The sequence below is a fragment of the Verruconis gallopava genome (assembly GCF_000836295.1).
Source record: "Verruconis gallopava strain CBS 43764 unplaced genomic scaffold supercont1.44, whole genome shotgun sequence".
NCBI lineage: Eukaryota > Fungi > Ascomycota > Dothideomycetes > Venturiales > Sympoventuriaceae > Verruconis > Verruconis gallopava.
Window position 1 is genome coordinate 101968 of NW_015622180.1, and position 15033 is coordinate 117000.

At 53.9% G+C, this 15033-nt stretch overlaps 5 protein-coding genes across 5 annotated transcripts; 2 read left to right on the forward strand and 3 right to left on the reverse strand.

Moving 5' to 3' along the window:
- Window positions 1–1998: 1998 nt before the first annotated feature.
- Window positions 1999–2831, reverse strand: PV09_08652 (uncharacterized protein). Its single transcript, XM_016362579.1, has one exon. It carries the CDS (start codon window positions 2727–2729, stop codon window positions 2343–2345), a length of 387 nt encoding a protein of 128 aa, XP_016209592.1. The 5' UTR covers window positions 2730–2831; the 3' UTR covers window positions 1999–2342.
- A 2994-nt stretch (window positions 2832–5825) lies between these two features.
- On the reverse strand, window positions 5826–7132 carry PV09_08653 (uncharacterized protein). The gene is made up of 2 exons (XM_016362580.1): window positions 7029–7132; window positions 5826–6953 (listed from the first exon to the last, which is right to left on the reverse strand). Exons 1-2 carry the CDS (start codon window positions 7071–7073, stop codon window positions 5961–5963), a joined length of 1038 nt encoding a protein of 345 aa, XP_016209593.1. The 5' UTR covers window positions 7074–7132; the 3' UTR covers window positions 5826–5960.
- Window positions 7133–9807: 2675 nt separating this feature from the next.
- On the forward strand, window positions 9808–10877 carry PV09_08654 (uncharacterized protein). Its single transcript, XM_016362581.1, has 2 exons — window positions 9808–9962; window positions 10025–10877. The coding sequence occupies exons 1-2, from the start codon at window positions 9909–9911 to the stop codon at window positions 10532–10534; spliced, it is 564 nt and encodes a 187-aa protein (XP_016209594.1). The 5' UTR covers window positions 9808–9908; the 3' UTR covers window positions 10535–10877.
- On the reverse strand, window positions 10700–12832 carry PV09_08655 (uncharacterized protein). The gene is made up of 4 exons (XM_016362582.1): window positions 12704–12832; window positions 12455–12638; window positions 11485–12237; window positions 10700–11433 (listed from the first exon to the last, which is right to left on the reverse strand). The coding sequence occupies exons 1-4, from the start codon at window positions 12734–12736 to the stop codon at window positions 11153–11155; spliced, it is 1251 nt and encodes a 416-aa protein (XP_016209595.1). The 5' UTR covers window positions 12737–12832; the 3' UTR covers window positions 10700–11152.
- A 115-nt stretch (window positions 12833–12947) lies between these two features.
- Window positions 12948–14499, forward strand: PV09_08656 (uncharacterized protein). Its single transcript, XM_016362583.1, has 2 exons — window positions 12948–14139; window positions 14215–14499. Exons 1-2 carry the CDS (start codon window positions 13029–13031, stop codon window positions 14304–14306), a joined length of 1203 nt encoding a protein of 400 aa, XP_016209596.1. The 5' UTR covers window positions 12948–13028; the 3' UTR covers window positions 14307–14499.
- Window positions 14500–15033: the final 534 nt, after the last annotated feature.

Consider the following 15033-nt stretch of genomic DNA (forward strand, 5'->3'; position numbering starts at 1 on the left):
AACAGAGCGTCTTTGCTTCATTTGCCCTCGGTCGAGGGAGGCGGGGCGGGCGGAGGGGGCGCGTTTCAATCGCCGTAAACGGGCTCCTTCTCGATCGCGCCCTCGGTTCTCTTCGCCTGACCAAGTCGGCCTCGTCGTTTGTGACACGTACACGGTTCTCTCCTGCGTGTTCCGTCTGCCACTTTCCCACTTCCTCCTGCTAGTTTCTACTGCCGCGTGAAATCAGCCTGTCTAAGCGCCCGGGAACGCCCTTCTCGCTCCGAACGCCAGTTTTTTGTTCCCTGGCCAGTGCTGCCTCGTCCTTCTGAATGCCATACAGACTCCACACAGTTGCCCCCCATCCACGACCCGCCGCGTTCCGCTTCGTCAGAAGCCCTCTTGCGAGGCGGTGGTCGCGCGCCTTTTTTGCGCAGAACAATTCGTGGTCGTCGCACGCCGGCCAAGCCTTTGTCCATCGCGCGGGCTTTCAGCGTTCCGCCGCACCGAAAATGCGTCCGCTCCTATTTCCGCCCGCAACGAACCATCGTCGTCGTCGTCGTCTTTGGCGGCTGGTTGTTCTGCCAGTCGCTCTCCCGCGACCACGACTGCGCGGCCGCTGCTGTGCCACTGAGCGATCGCGATGGAAATCGTCTTCCTCGCCCCGGCCCCACAGGGAGCGCTTGCGTACCTGCGTCATGCTGCATGACTTTATTTCGCCGGCCCCGGGAAGCAAGGATAGCCCACTTGCATCGCTTTTGCCCATCGCCCAGCCCGTCCGTTCTATTCGAGATCGGCCTCTCGTCCCCCTCCCGCTTCCTCGTGGTGCGACAGGGAACTGCTGCCCTCATCATCCGATCATCGTATCCGGCCCAAAGAACACGGCCGGCGTCAGGCGCCTTCTCATTGGACGCCTTGCACGCCCGCCGCCTGGAGCTCTCGTGCTAGAATGCCTCTGGCTGATGCCCGTCTCGTGCTGGGAAAGAGCACAGCTGTGCGCCCGTTCTCGCTGCCACCCGAGCCAGCTCGCGACAAAGCCAGCGGGCGACCTCCAAGCTGGCGTCGTTCACGGCGTCGGACATGCAGCCTAATTCTGTTTGGTCGCCTCCCCCCGGCTCTCCTCTCCTTCTCTTCCTCTTCTGTCTCCCATCGCTGGCCGCTCGTCTTTGTCGCGTCTCTGCCACAGCCCTTGCGCGAACGTCCCAGTACCCTCCGCTCGACCACGTCGCCGGCGTCCGACTTTAGCTCATCTGATGGAAACAGGCCTTGTCCGCCCGGCCAATCGGTCGTAAGCCAGCTCAGAAGAGGGCCTTGGCCACGCGAGAATTGATGCAGAAGTTGAAACGCTGAGCTACAAACTTGGCTGCCTGAACCCGAGTCGTACCTCCCTACGGAACACAGAGAAAGAGGGATCCCTCGGGATGACCCCCCCTTATCTCTCGCTCCCTCGCTCTCGCCTCCTCTCTTCTTCCCGTATTAGAAGCCCTACAATGCCCGCAAATCGTGCTCTTTCCGACCATCTGACCCGTGTAAGGCGCGCACCTGGCTCGGAGTTTTCCGATCTGTTCTAGAAAAACGGCTCTCCTTCGACGTTGCGCCGTTTGCTGGACCCATCCTAGTCATGAACCCGTGGCCCCGTTGTCTGTGCGTTGCCATCGCAATGTCGTATCATCATCGTCCTTATTCTTCTCACCACGAAGCTAGTTAGCAACCTTTTTTTTCCCCAATCCTTGAAGCAGACCGAGAATGCCCGTGACTGAAGGGCGGCATCCGTCGAGCCCAAGCCCAGCTCGTCATCCGCTGTTGCTCAAGTACACGCTCCAGCCCGCATTGCAGGTTTCGTTGCGCACCCGCCCCGCATGAAAAATGTTCCGTCTCAATCTTACCAACCACCAGCGCGGCGAATTATCAAAAAAAAAAAAGGGCCTTGTGGCTTGCTATAAACTCTAAATCGGGAGACGGCATACAACGCACGCAAAAGCCTGTTTCTGATCAGGCTAAGCCCCCGAAATTTCTGTCCCACGGGAACTGGCCGTCACGCTTGCTCCTACTCCTACACTACTGCTGCTAGGGCGACAAGAATAAGCTGATGTTCCAGAGTCATGCCACCTCAGCCACCGTCTGAATCCTGAGTCCGACTGAGAACAATGCGCTCGCCAGCGCGGGCTCAGCAAAGTGAGGCTGTTGGACCGCCGCGATAAGAGGACGCCCCGACCTTTGATGCCCAACCCTGATCATTCAACGTAGGCTTGACAAACGCTGTACGCGATCGTCACATCCACATCGTGTCGTCGTAAGTGCCGTCTATGCCGCCCAACTTGTAAACTCTGTCCTCGACACGTACTGCGTTTGGCCAGCCTCCCCCATCATGAAACACCTTGCTCGCTGGCCAAGTCACTCTGCTTGAATGTCGGAGGATATCGGCGTTTCAGATCAAGCTGACGCAGACGCATCGCTGACCAACCATTCGGCTTTTGGCCTGGTGAGCTGTCCAGACCCAGACCCAGCAGGAGCAGCATTGTTATTCCTTCTCTCCGAATGGATGGCCCTGTACAAGAGCTTGAAACGATGTTCGCCTTCCGTTCGTCGCCCAACGAGCCAAATGTCGTGCAGGCCGGGAGTTTCCGCCCAAGGGCAAGCGAGGTAGCCTCGTTCCGCACAGAAACGAACACTCCCATGGAGAAGAAGAAGGAGGAGGAGCTGGTGGTGGTGGGACCTTTCGGGGTCCTGCCTATACCATAGCTTCTAATCATCTGACTCGGTCCTTCATCATCACGGGCCCCTGGTCAATGTATGCGAAGCTCGTTAGGCACCAGCTCTGTTCTTTTCGCTCTCCTCGTTCAGTCCCACGGCATGGACGAAACGGCAGACTGTCAAACTTTTTTTGTCGCGCGGCATTGTGATGGCAGGACTGTCGAACTATGCCCCGTCCCGATGCGAGAAAGGCTGAAGGGGGCCGCAGCCCCTAAAACGCCAAAACGCATTAGTCAACACCCCACGTGCAAACCACCCGCGCTAGTCCTCCTGGCGTGAACAGTCCTGGCCAGCAGCGCCTTGGTTGTCAAGACACGCTTCACGATCTGGCACTGTGCGAGCTCAAACTTGGTCGGGGTTTCTCGGATTCGCTTGGCCCGCCCGTCTCGGTCGCATTTCGCCAAGTCGCGAATGGGACGCAGTGCAAAAAACGTCCGCTCTTGTCGCGGATTCGAATCTTCGACTCTCGCGAGCAGCCGACCTTCCCGTTCTTGGCTCCGTTACCCGCCCCTTTCTTCGACGGGGCGTCGTTCTCGACGGCCATACAATGGCGCTGTCATGGTGCTCGCCTTTGTTCCAAGCACGGCTTTCCTAGCTCAGCAAGATCAGTGATCTCTCCGTTGTTGGAGACAAAGGCAATGCCTGAATGTTCAAAGGCAGCCCTTTGTATTGTGAAAGAACGCGTCCTCGACCTAGAGCGAACTATGCCGCCGTCTCCTCTTACATATTTGGCATGTATAGATCAACGATCTCGTTTCCGCCTCAACCAAGACTCGCTTTCTTGATTCTGCGTCCATCCCATCTGGTACGGCATGCACGTATTGAACCGTAGTCACATTGCCTTGTTGTAAAGATCTGTTCCGCTTCACCGAGCCCATCTGCACGGAGGCCGTGACAATCCGCAGCCAGTATGATCCCTGAGGAGGAAATTCTTCACTACGTCGATTCCTCACCGCAGGAACCAGACTTCACCTTGGACAACCCAAGGCGCAACGACGTACAGGTCGTCTCGCCATCGCACGTACCGTCAGTGGATGACCTGAGTATGCTTTGCGGGATTGCAATTACGAATGTTGATCACCAAGACTTCTGCATGGATGCTATCGGCAATAACCCTGTGGGATTTCAGTCTCTCTTGGACGACCTACAGGCAAACGGGCAGATTGTAGGTCCAAGCCAGGGCTTGTGCGCCAGCAAAGAGAACTACATCCCCGCTCTGCCACTCGGCATGTTAAGTTCGGCCATGGACACAGAAGGCGACCCGTACTCGTCGCCGAACCAAACCATATTCGATCCGGGAGACGCGGTTGACGTCGGCGATGATGCCGGTCTCGTGTTCGCAAATGGGATTCTTCAGAACATCCAGACCGGGTTGGAGCATCAGGCCCAGCCTGCCTTGCACCACGAACTTATGGCTAACGATAGTATCATGCCATGGTACCAAGTATATGTGAGTAACACAACGCACGGCATCGACTTATGTGAACCAAAGTGCGACGACTTCTGTTTTAGCAACGACTACGCGCTATGCTTTAATGACAATCTATGCGTGAATGAATCGCCCGTGCAAGCCTTCGATTCCTTTCCATTTCAACGAGAGCACTCGCGGGGAACCAGATTGAGTCTGTCCCCGGAGACCTTGTGTTCTTCGCCGGCATATGGCAACAAGGCAGGCCTTCCCCGGGAGAAGGATACGTTCTATGGCGAGAGGCCTGTTCGGCCAGTCGACAAACCTTGGGTACGCGTCAACTCGACGACTCGGGGCAAGACCTCCCGAACCAGCAAAATTAACCATTACAACCCCGATCAGTTCTACACCGCGATCCCGCATCCTCTCGGGGGAGAGTGGGCAACGCCGCACAGCAGCCGCAGCTTCCGCTACAATCGATGGCATGAGCTGACGGAAAACTGCATGTCAGCGAGCCGACTGAAGGACTTTATATATCACCACCCCGCGACGGACGACTGTAGGCTGACGCTTTACATTCAGCGTTCGCCCGCGGACTCGAAGCGGCGGTACCCGACGTCCAGCCTGGACAAGTGCCGCTTCCGCGAATGCCCCATGCGAGTGCACGGGAACAACGGCTCCTTTCTCCACGGCCACTACCGCGTCGCGCTCGACGAGCTGAGCTCCAGATACGGTTTCGGCAAGGGCGAGCTCAACGACCCGTTCCTGGTCGCCGGCTACGTGCACCTGTACTGCCTGGAGAGATTCCTCGACCTGCCGGCGATATGTGGCCTGGCCAACGTGCGCGTCGAGGCCGACGGCCGGCAGCGGATGTGCAAGGAGCCCAAGGGCAGCTTCGCGGCCGCGCTGGGGCCGAGCGAGCTCCGCGTCGCCGGGGACTTCATCGACGCCGCCAGGAACGGGCGCGTGCGGGACCGCGCGGCCTGGGCAAGCTACCCCGAACACGAACGGTCCAAGAGCGACGCCGGCGCAGCTTACGTGCGGGAGAAGCGGCACAGGCACACGCTCAACTACGCTCTGCAGCTGTGCAAGAACGCGGGCCGCGGCGACAGGGTCATGAGCCAGCTGAAGCCGAGCAACGTCGCCGTGCACAGGGGTGACTTGGAGATGTACTGTCTCGGGCGGAAGGGCCTGCTGAGCGACGAACGCGTGGCGGAGATCGTCGCGGAGCTGGACGCCGACGAGAGGACGTCCAGCGCGTCGTCGGCCCGCGACAGAAAACGCGCGTGCAGAGGCGCCTGTCCGTCCTCTGAGGCGTCCGCCGTGCCTAACAAGAGGGCGAGGTGTGCGCGGTGCTAAGCTCGGCAATGGACGGCATCCTACCAAACTATGAGCCAAACAAGTATGAATAATGATAATGGTAATGATAACAATAAGTAAATAAATGAGAAAAAGACAGTGCGGCTAAGAACATATGTACGTGTCGACCTGACCGAATGCCCCGTGTGGGATCGATCGGTACGGTTACGAGCCCGCGAGGTGGTGGTGTCGACAGCGTGGAATGGCGACGATGCACTGAAGAAGGTAAATTTCCTCTTCTTGCCGGAGAGATTCTCTAGCCTAGCCATGGCCAAAGTTTTACGAAGAGTATCCCTATAGCGCCAAAGACAAACGCCCCGCCACCCCATGTCTTTTTTTTTTTTTTGTCCCCTGGGTATCACAAGCTTAGAAAATCCGTTTACTTATCTGCCCGCCCACCATAAAACACATGCCTCACGCGGTAAGTGTCCATGCCCTTGCCATGAATCCAGACGTTGTAAGGCTAGGCGTCCATTTCCTCGTCGCCATCGACATCTACATGGTTCCTCTTCGCAGGCAGCGCGTCAGCTATGCTTTCCAGCGCCACGAGCTCGTCCTCCTGCACCCTTCGGCCCAAGCCCTCTACAGAGACGCCAACATCGACACCCTGTCTCTCGACAGCTTTCCGGGCTTGCTTGTTCACGTACAGCCGTCTCTCGCGCGCGCTGTTGCTCTCTGCCACGGCCATCTCCGCGTCTCCCAGCTCCGCCAGCTTCGGCCGCAATTCGTCCAGCAGAGCACGCAACGCAGGTAGCTGAGACAGAGCAAAGGAGGTGTTCGTTGTCAGTGGACCGTCTTGATTCTGCTGCCCAGCGCTCGCGGCTGTCGACATGCTGACGCCCAAAGCTTTGGCAGCCTCTCCCTCGGTAAGGAAGGCGTATGTGCCCTTGTTTTCAACAGTGGACGTAGCATCGTGCTTTCCCGGCGACTGCTGTTCTCTCTTCATCTCCGCCGAAGCCGGCTCAAAGAGTGCTTTCAGCTGCTTCAACGCTGCGTCGTTTCTACGCACATTCGCTTCCAGCATCCTGTTCAGCTTCTTGGTCTGCCTTAGCTTTTGTTGCATTTCCTGCACCTCCTCTGCAGTCACCGCCTTTTCTTGACTACTTTTCGTGCGCAGCTTGATACCTTCGTAATGCCCCAACCTGACCCAGGGCACAAGTTCTTCGGGAACGTTCAAAACCCCTCGTAATATGTAGATCTCAAATTTGTCAAAATTACGGTCCACATTGCTCTCTAGCAGAGTCTCCAGTTTATGCAGACCTTCCTCGATCTCCGGCCGTGCCTCGGGGTACACCGGAGCGCCCCGATCGTCCGTGTCTGGAATTCGGTTCGACTGGGCGTACAATTTGTCGAAACCGAGATTGGCAGGGTCGGTTGCGAGAAGACCGGACTCCGCAGCATCAACAGCACGTGTCACAACCTCATTTACGGTGTTGATTATGTCGTCGAGCAGTGTCTGGAACATATTTGGACAGTCAGCCGAGTATAACAACAGGTTTTTCTAAATTATGGTCACGAATTGCATGCATACCAAGGGCGTGAACCGCAAATGCTCGGTGAGTAAAGCCGTCTCCATTTTTTTTTTACGCTGATTTCTTCCCGGTCTCTGCAATGGAGACGCGCTGAATGAAGCCGTGGGGTTGCGGGGAAGAGACGCGAGATCGCGACGAGAAAGTCTATTTACACTTTCTGCCTGATGCAGCTCAGGCCACGAGGCCACAATCCCATTCCCATAAAGCTTTTTCTTCTCCGTTTACTCTCGACTTTCCTGCGATTATTCGTCAAACAAAATATCGTGACATGCATCGGATCAATCACGTACTAGATAAGGATCAAAAAAAAACCCTTCGAACTCGAAGCCTCGTGAAAAGTCATTTTACGGATTGAATTCCTCTTCAACGCGCTCGTCTGTCTCGCCCTTGATGCATCTCACCCCTCGAAGCACGCCGGAACGGATTCCAGGATGCTTCGTTGGCTTTTATCAAATCCGACCACCGCACATCTTTAAATTGTCACGCTTTTCCTCTTCCATATCGTGCCAATTAGTCTGCGTGCGAAGAATGACCCGCGTCCTCCAAAGCCACGCACCGGTCTGACGTTTTGTCCAATCGGTGTCACTTCAGTGGCGGAGGTCGCTTTGCGATCCGGCTAGGCACAGTATTTCTTCTCAACCTTCAAGAGGTTTTCGTATCGAAGATATGCTTCAAGCCAAGGATCGCACATCTCGCTCGTTCCCTGCTTAGTCAGTCGACAGCTGGAGTCTGAGAAAGTTCTCAGTGCTGCTCAACCACAATCTCTTATCGTACTCTACCATTCTTGATTTCAGTCTACTCCACTCATGGAGAGGTTTCGTACACTACGTCTGGATAAGAGTATCTCACTTGAGTCTCGTACTTTACCATGTGGTTGTGTCTTACTAAGAGGAACGGGTCCTGAGTCTCAGGCTTTTCTCGGTCCTTGCTTCCCTTTCAGTCTATTCGCTGCTCTGTGCCTGATCCTTTGTCCTGCATTGCAACCTTAGAAGGCTCACTAACTTTGCGGTGAACTTCCTTGGAGAATCAGTCTTCTTTGGTTAATGTCTGTTTGTTCTGTCAGACGCCCGATTCATGCCTAAGGACATATAATGACCAAGGGAGTCGATGGCGCATTACTAGATCGTTATAATGACTTGAAACTTGAGCCGCACCCATGCTTTGCTGAACCTCATGTCGTCAAATTAAAACGAAATCTATTCAGGTTTACCCATCGCAGATCTCATATGGAATGTTCTTGCCGACTTTAGCTTTAAAAGTGCTTTCTCAAGCTCAATTTCGGAGCTGCAAGGTACCTGCGCTTTCTATATTTTTTGATATGCCCCTCAAATCTTCATTAAATTGATTATGGTCGCCAAAACATTGAATGATAGCGTACAAGTGGCAGCTAGCCTGCTGATATGTCATTTGAAGTCTCCTTCGGGTAATCATCAATGGTCTTGGCAGACTCTCCACCGACATAGCATATATCGTCCTTCTTAAATGACAAGGGGACGCTCTTTCCAAGGGAAGTTCTCATGGCTTATTTATTCATGTGGGCAATATGGGTCACAAGTATAATTGATGCATCACTAATTTTGTCCCATAAGTACTTCCTTTGATCCACTTTTCGGTTTTCGGCGCCGTTGTGAGTCCACTATCGCCCTATTCTCGCAAAAAGGATACTATTCAACAATCGTTATCTGCAGCCCGGGAATCGTGAAGTTGTTACCAAAAGAATAAAAAGACTCTATGATTCGACGTGTAGGAAGACAATATGTTCAAGACACGGCACTACCAGCTATTGTTTTCATCTCTCTCGAATCGTACTTTAGAGGTGCGTGAAGGACGCACAAACCATCATGCTGACAACTTGAGTTATTCTTTCATTCTTAGTATCCTCATGTGAAAGGCCTAATCCTACTTAAATCATGTTAGTTCTTGGTGCGTCCTAGTTTTTTGAGGCAAGACGCTGGCGTCGTACTTGAACTAGACTTACAAGTCGCGGACGTGACATTTTCAGCGAAGGACTAACTCATCGCCCTCATTGGATGGTCCCTAAACTGCTTCACAACACCTTATATAAAATGCGTTGCATTTTTCTTTTAGAAAGCAAAATGTACCAAAAGCCCGGAGTTATAGGATTGATGCCACGCTTTCTCATCGTTATCACATTTAGCGGGATGTAGACATTAGGAAGAAGAGCTGCAGAACCTTCAAAACGCAGAATGGAAGTCAAAACCAAGACATCTTTTCTCCTCCTGTCTTATATCAAAAGCTCGAGGTAATAGGGTTATCCAATTTTGTCACACGGGAGTGAAGAATCCAAAACGCTTCCCTGCTCACGTTGGAAATGAGGATGAATTCACCATGACCATAAGTCACGGCGTGGGAATCCGCAAACGGCCGCCCCGTGATTTTCTACCATTTATCGAGTTGATTTCAACCCTTCTTCCCCCCTGTGGGCTTTACATGATAGCCGACGCGATGTTGTCAACCGCGCACATCGCCCGGGGTAATACTGCGGGGCAACTGATCGCAAGTAGAATGCAACAGATTCTGCTCACATGAGAGCCTGGAAGGCTTTCCAGTCCTCGGGAAAAGCATCCAGTTGACTATCACGGCCCGTGTCAGTGGCCGAAACTTGGTTAGATTTCCTCTGTGCCGTCAAGCTTCTGCTTTTGCTCCTCTTGGACATGAATTCGCCGCACGGGTCATCGGTATATATGGGTGTCGATTCAGGCACCTCTTTTTTCATCTCACTTTGTATATATTTTTTTTTTCTTGAACTTACTCTGTGCCAGAGTTTCCAGTTCAGACCTGCGTGTTGGGCGATTTCCTGCTTGTAGAGAACGACTAAGAGTGCTAAGCATCGAGGGCATACTGTGGTACAATTGACAATGGCGGCTCCCATGACCGTGACTCTCAAAAATTTACAAGGGCGATACAACGTGGTGAGTTTGCTCTTCGCGAAGGCGTTGGTCCAGGATGAGACTGATGGCGGGAAATGCCGTAGAATAAGACTCAATCGGACCCATTTGACGACACCTTGCAGCTGCAAGGTATAGGCTGGTTGGCCCGCAAGGCTATCAGCGTTGCGTCCATCTCGCTCGCCATCAAGCAGTACATTGGCGACGACGGTCTCGAGCACATTGACATCGATCAGTTCGCCACGGGCGGGATCAAGACGACCGAGCTGCGTATCTTCGATGACGTCTCACGCGAGCACAAAGACATGCTCTTCGGCCTCGTGCAGGGTCGCAATCGTCGCATCAAGCTGTCGAGCCTCAGCGACGAAGACCCGGACGAGGCTTACCTCAAGGCAGGCTGGTCGCAAGACATTGTCGACGACGACGAGATCATCGATGGCATCGTGATCAGCGAGGCCAATGGCTGGGAGGGGCGTCTGGTGTGGGGCTTTGCGATCGTCGACGGAGAGAGAAAATATGTGCGGCGGTCGGTCGTCAAGAAGGGAAAGCAGACGAAGAGAAACAACATGGTTTACGACTACGTCGGCCCTCTGTAGACGTTGTGGAGGCACGTGCGAGAGAAGATTTATGATGAGGACTATTTTTTCTTCTTCTCAGCATCACTTCTTCTCGGTCTTATCCTGAGCACGGATAGGAGGTTTGGTGAAACAGACGGGTTTTTAGGATATGTCGAATCGAAAACGAAATGATGAACAAACTGGTTGAATGAACAACCACCTCAAAGTCCAGAGGTTCTGCGTATTACTTCTTGCTCATGGCATCTACGTCCTGGACTCGCCCTGGATAATGCTGACCACATACACAGCTCCGGGCGGTCTAGACGCAGAGATTAATGTGCTTGGTAATGTTGACGAGCAAGCTAGCGATCTACAAAAGGTGAAATGCCATCTAACGATATGTGCATGGATTGCATGTTTTATGGACTGGTTGATTTTTTATTTTTCTTCTTGACTATGTGGAAGTCAGTGTATCGCAATCCGATGCCAGAACAAAGTCCCGACAATGCTCAATGTGCTTCGTCTCTCATGCCTGCAAATTGTCAAATTTGCGCGTCGTCACATCCCGTCCCATCCCACGTGAAACCTCATAAATCCACACATAAATCCATCAATCATCACGTGTCACAAAGACAACTTGACGAAGGACTAACAAATTTACTTGAAGACCTTGCCATCAGCCCACTCGTACGTCTTGCCATTGACCTCAATGGGCTTATCCCATGCCCACATGTCGTTAACAAACTCCCTGTCCTTGACCGGATCGAGCTTTGTGAACTCGTAAGACTCGTAGTCTGGAGCAACGTCAAAGGCCGGGAGTGCCTCCTGGCCACGAATGAGGAACGCGCCTTGAATGACGCTGTCGTTGGACACGCCGTACACGGAGGCGGCACCGAAGATGTACTTGCGAGAAGCTTCGAGGCGGGCGAAGAAGCCACCTGAACAGGGGTTGTCAGCAATGCGATATCAATAAGAGACAAGGAACGTACCGATGAGGTTGGACGTCATGAAGGTCATGGTCAACTCATCGTTGTACTTATAGTCAACCTTCCACAACGAATACTCCTCAAAGTTGGCATTCTCCCAGAACCACGGGAGTGCAACAGATCGCGTGTCTTCGTTCGAGTACTTTCGCTTCCAGTCATCGAGCACGAATGTTGGACGACCGAGAGCCTCGAGAGGATGCTTCGGCTTCGGAGCCGGAGCCGGCTCATCTTCCTCATCCTCCGCAGTATCCTTGGGCTTTGGCTCGGCCTTCTTAGCTGGAGCGGCCTCCTTTTTAGGCGCAGGGGCTTTTGCTGGCGGTGTGTACTTGAGCGCCTCGTCAACAAAGGTGGGGACGGGTGAGAAGTCGGACACAGCAGTGTAGATGGGCTGTGCAGTAACGGTCTCGTACCAGCGGGTGGTGTTGGGGTTGTTTTCGCGCCAGGCCTTGTCGAAGAAGGCCTCGAAGCCACGAACGAGCATGGAGGCAACGAAGATGTCAGCCAAGGTCAGACGCTCGCCGACGAGGTACGTGTTGACGAGCAGGTGCTCCTCAACAACATGCACGGCAGCAAGGGCGGCGGCCTGGGACTCCTCGACATTCTTCTTGTTGTACGGATCGAGACCCTTGATGGGACGGTACCAGCCAGCAAGCTTAGGCAAAATCTCAGTGTTGGCGTATGAGAGCCACTTCAGAATGGAGGCATAGTCTTGCTTGGTCTTTCCGAGGAGAGTTGTTTTCTCGTTTTGCGAAGCAACTGTGTGCATCTCATTAGCAAAGCTGTGGCGGGGTAGAAGATTGGGGCGAGAAAAGAAGTGACTTCAGCCGCTCAGAGTGTGAATACATGACTCAACAGGGATTTTCAGTCAGGGATAACTGTAATGAATGTAGTGATTGTTCATCAGGGCGACAGGAAAGGTACATGAAGGGGATTTCCCTCTTCGTTATGGAAGAATGGGATCAAGACGACGTACGGTAGATAGCAATAGCAGTGCACTCGGTGAGGACGTAGCCATCGGAGCCCTGGAAGGTCGGAATCTTTCCCAGTTTATTGAGAAGTCGGTAGTCAGCGCTGGGCGGCTGGGCAACCTCGACGATCTCCAGGTCAAGATTGTTGGCCTTTGCAACAGCAAGAATTGCCGTAGAGCGGGCGTTGCCCTAGAGCAGCAGCACAAGTGAGTATGCGAGGATGGCACGACCGGCAACACTAAAGGGGGACGTACCTTGCGGGTGTAAAGCTTTCCAAAAGCTGGCATGTCTGCGGCGTCTTTCTTTGTGACAGGAGTTCAGAAAAGCCGGCACGGAAGACAGACGGAGATGTGGGAGAGCGAGGAGAGAGCGAAGGTTTGTTGGTGTGCGCTGGTCACAGATTTTTTTAAGAATTCGCGGGCGCACTGCGGGTCTTGGCATGGCCAGGGTCGTTCGATACTCGTTCGCTGGTCAACTTAAAGCAATGCCCGAGCCAACAAAAAAAAGGCGACGATCGGCTACGACTCTGCGGCTTTGGAATTGCCCATTCCCCATCCACCGTCGTCGCCTCATCCCGCCATGAAGGCCATTGACCTTCGAAATGGCATCAGGAGGGCCATTCACACCGTATACCAGCCGTCCTCGACACAATGCCCTCGACGCAGACCTGCGACTGTAGCTCGCTTTCACGCCTCCCTGCCCGTGCGGACCTTCTCGTCATCAAATACACGTCGTGCCAGCGAACAGGCGCCCAAGCAAACGACGTCGAATGCTCGCATCTCAGAGATAGAGTCTGGAATCGATGTCTCGACAAACCCCGGACTAGAGGACACGACGCCGTTCCGAGCAGCCCCCGAGATCAACTTGGATGGCCTTGAGGACTTCGAGGCTTCACCGCAAACAATTTCAACGCTGTCCGCAGCGGAAAGCCGGGAAGTCTCAGCTGCCAAAGATGTCGACTCGCCAGGCAAGCGAGCTGAACAGAGCTTTTATCCCTCGTCATCGCCGACCTCTCCAGACACCAGGCAGCGCGCCGGCGGAGTCAGCGCCAACAGTTTGCGCGTTGTGCCCGCCTCCCCCAGCTATTTTACGGCGCGACCCAACTTTACCGACCACTACCTTTCCATCACTTCGCTCTACCGACGCCACCAACTCCTGCCCACCACGAACCGGTCGGAGACGAAGATCACTTGGCTCACACTCCCAGAATACAGGGAGCTCATTGGCAATGAGCCAGTTGCCCCAGGACGCTTCCGCGACTTGATTCGAATGTGTGGCCGGCTAGCGGCCATTAACCCGCATCTGATGCCAGACGAAGTGCACACGGTCTTGCAGAGCTTCATGAAGGAGGAGCAGCCCATTGTGCGTTTCAGCAAGAAGGCCGTCGTGGACGAGTGTGGGCGTGCGTATGGGTTGGGCCGACGCAAGGCCGCTACGGCGCGTGCCTGGATCGTCAGGGGAAAGGGCGAGGTGCTGGTCAACGGCAAGAGCCTAAGTCAGTACTTCAGCAGACTGCACCAACGCGAAAGCGCCCTCTACGCGCTGAGCGTGACGGATCGTGTGGGGGACTACAACGTCTTTGCCATCGTCGAGGGGGGTGGTACGACGGGTCAGGCGGAAGCATTGACGCTCGCGGTTGCAAAGGCTCTCATCGTGTACGAGCCTGCGTTGAAAATGAGGTTGAAGTCTGGTAAGTTTATCCTGACGCTCGTCTCCAACAGACGGGCCGCGATGTTGGAAGAATGCAAACTGATCCGTCCACTAGCTGGCTGTCTCACGCGCGACCGTCGTAGAGTAGAGAGGAAGAAGCCCGGTCACCTCAAGGCAAGGAAGAAGCCTGCTTGGGTCAAGCGTTAAGGAGACTACAAAGGACAACTCGTCTGGACTCTCGACTTGCACACACGTGTTTTTGTGTATATTATGTACTAAAAACTATATCCTGCATAGCATGGTGGAATTGGCCCGCGATGTCGTACCGCGTCAGATAGGATCAAGTTATACAATCCTCTTTACTGATTACTTCAAATGGAAGCGCGTAGGCATATCAACATTACCGGCTGCACCGCCCGCAGCCTCCGTTCTTTTTTTTTTTTTTTTTTTTTTTCTTCCGTCGAAATTTCGGAGTCAAGAGCCAGTCGGCAGCCGGGCACAGCGCTTTCTCTTGATTGTCCCGTGTTTCGTTCGGGAAACAGTCTCGAAGAAGAACAGCCTCCCAGAATCTGGCATATCCTCGAGCCTCCGTCCGCGAAGGCGTCTGTCGCGTAGGTTGATGCAAGGCTATCGACCGGCCGTTATTGACGTATCTAGACGTCTAACCAGACGGACATGTGATTCGCAGGAGACTGAAATCTCCTTGGTCAATTTGGAAGCTCCAGCTCGTGCGTGGTCAGGCGCTCTCTGCCACCGAACTGGACGAAAGAGCACGACCAGTAGGGAAAGATTTTTTTTTTCCCTTTTTTTTTCTCTTTAAGCTATTGCTCCCTGGCCTCTGCCATCTGTACAAAGCGTCATCAACAGGGGGCCAGAGCTCCCTCCGGAGCGTAACTTGAGCACGGACTGATGCTGGCTGCAAAAGAGGTGACCA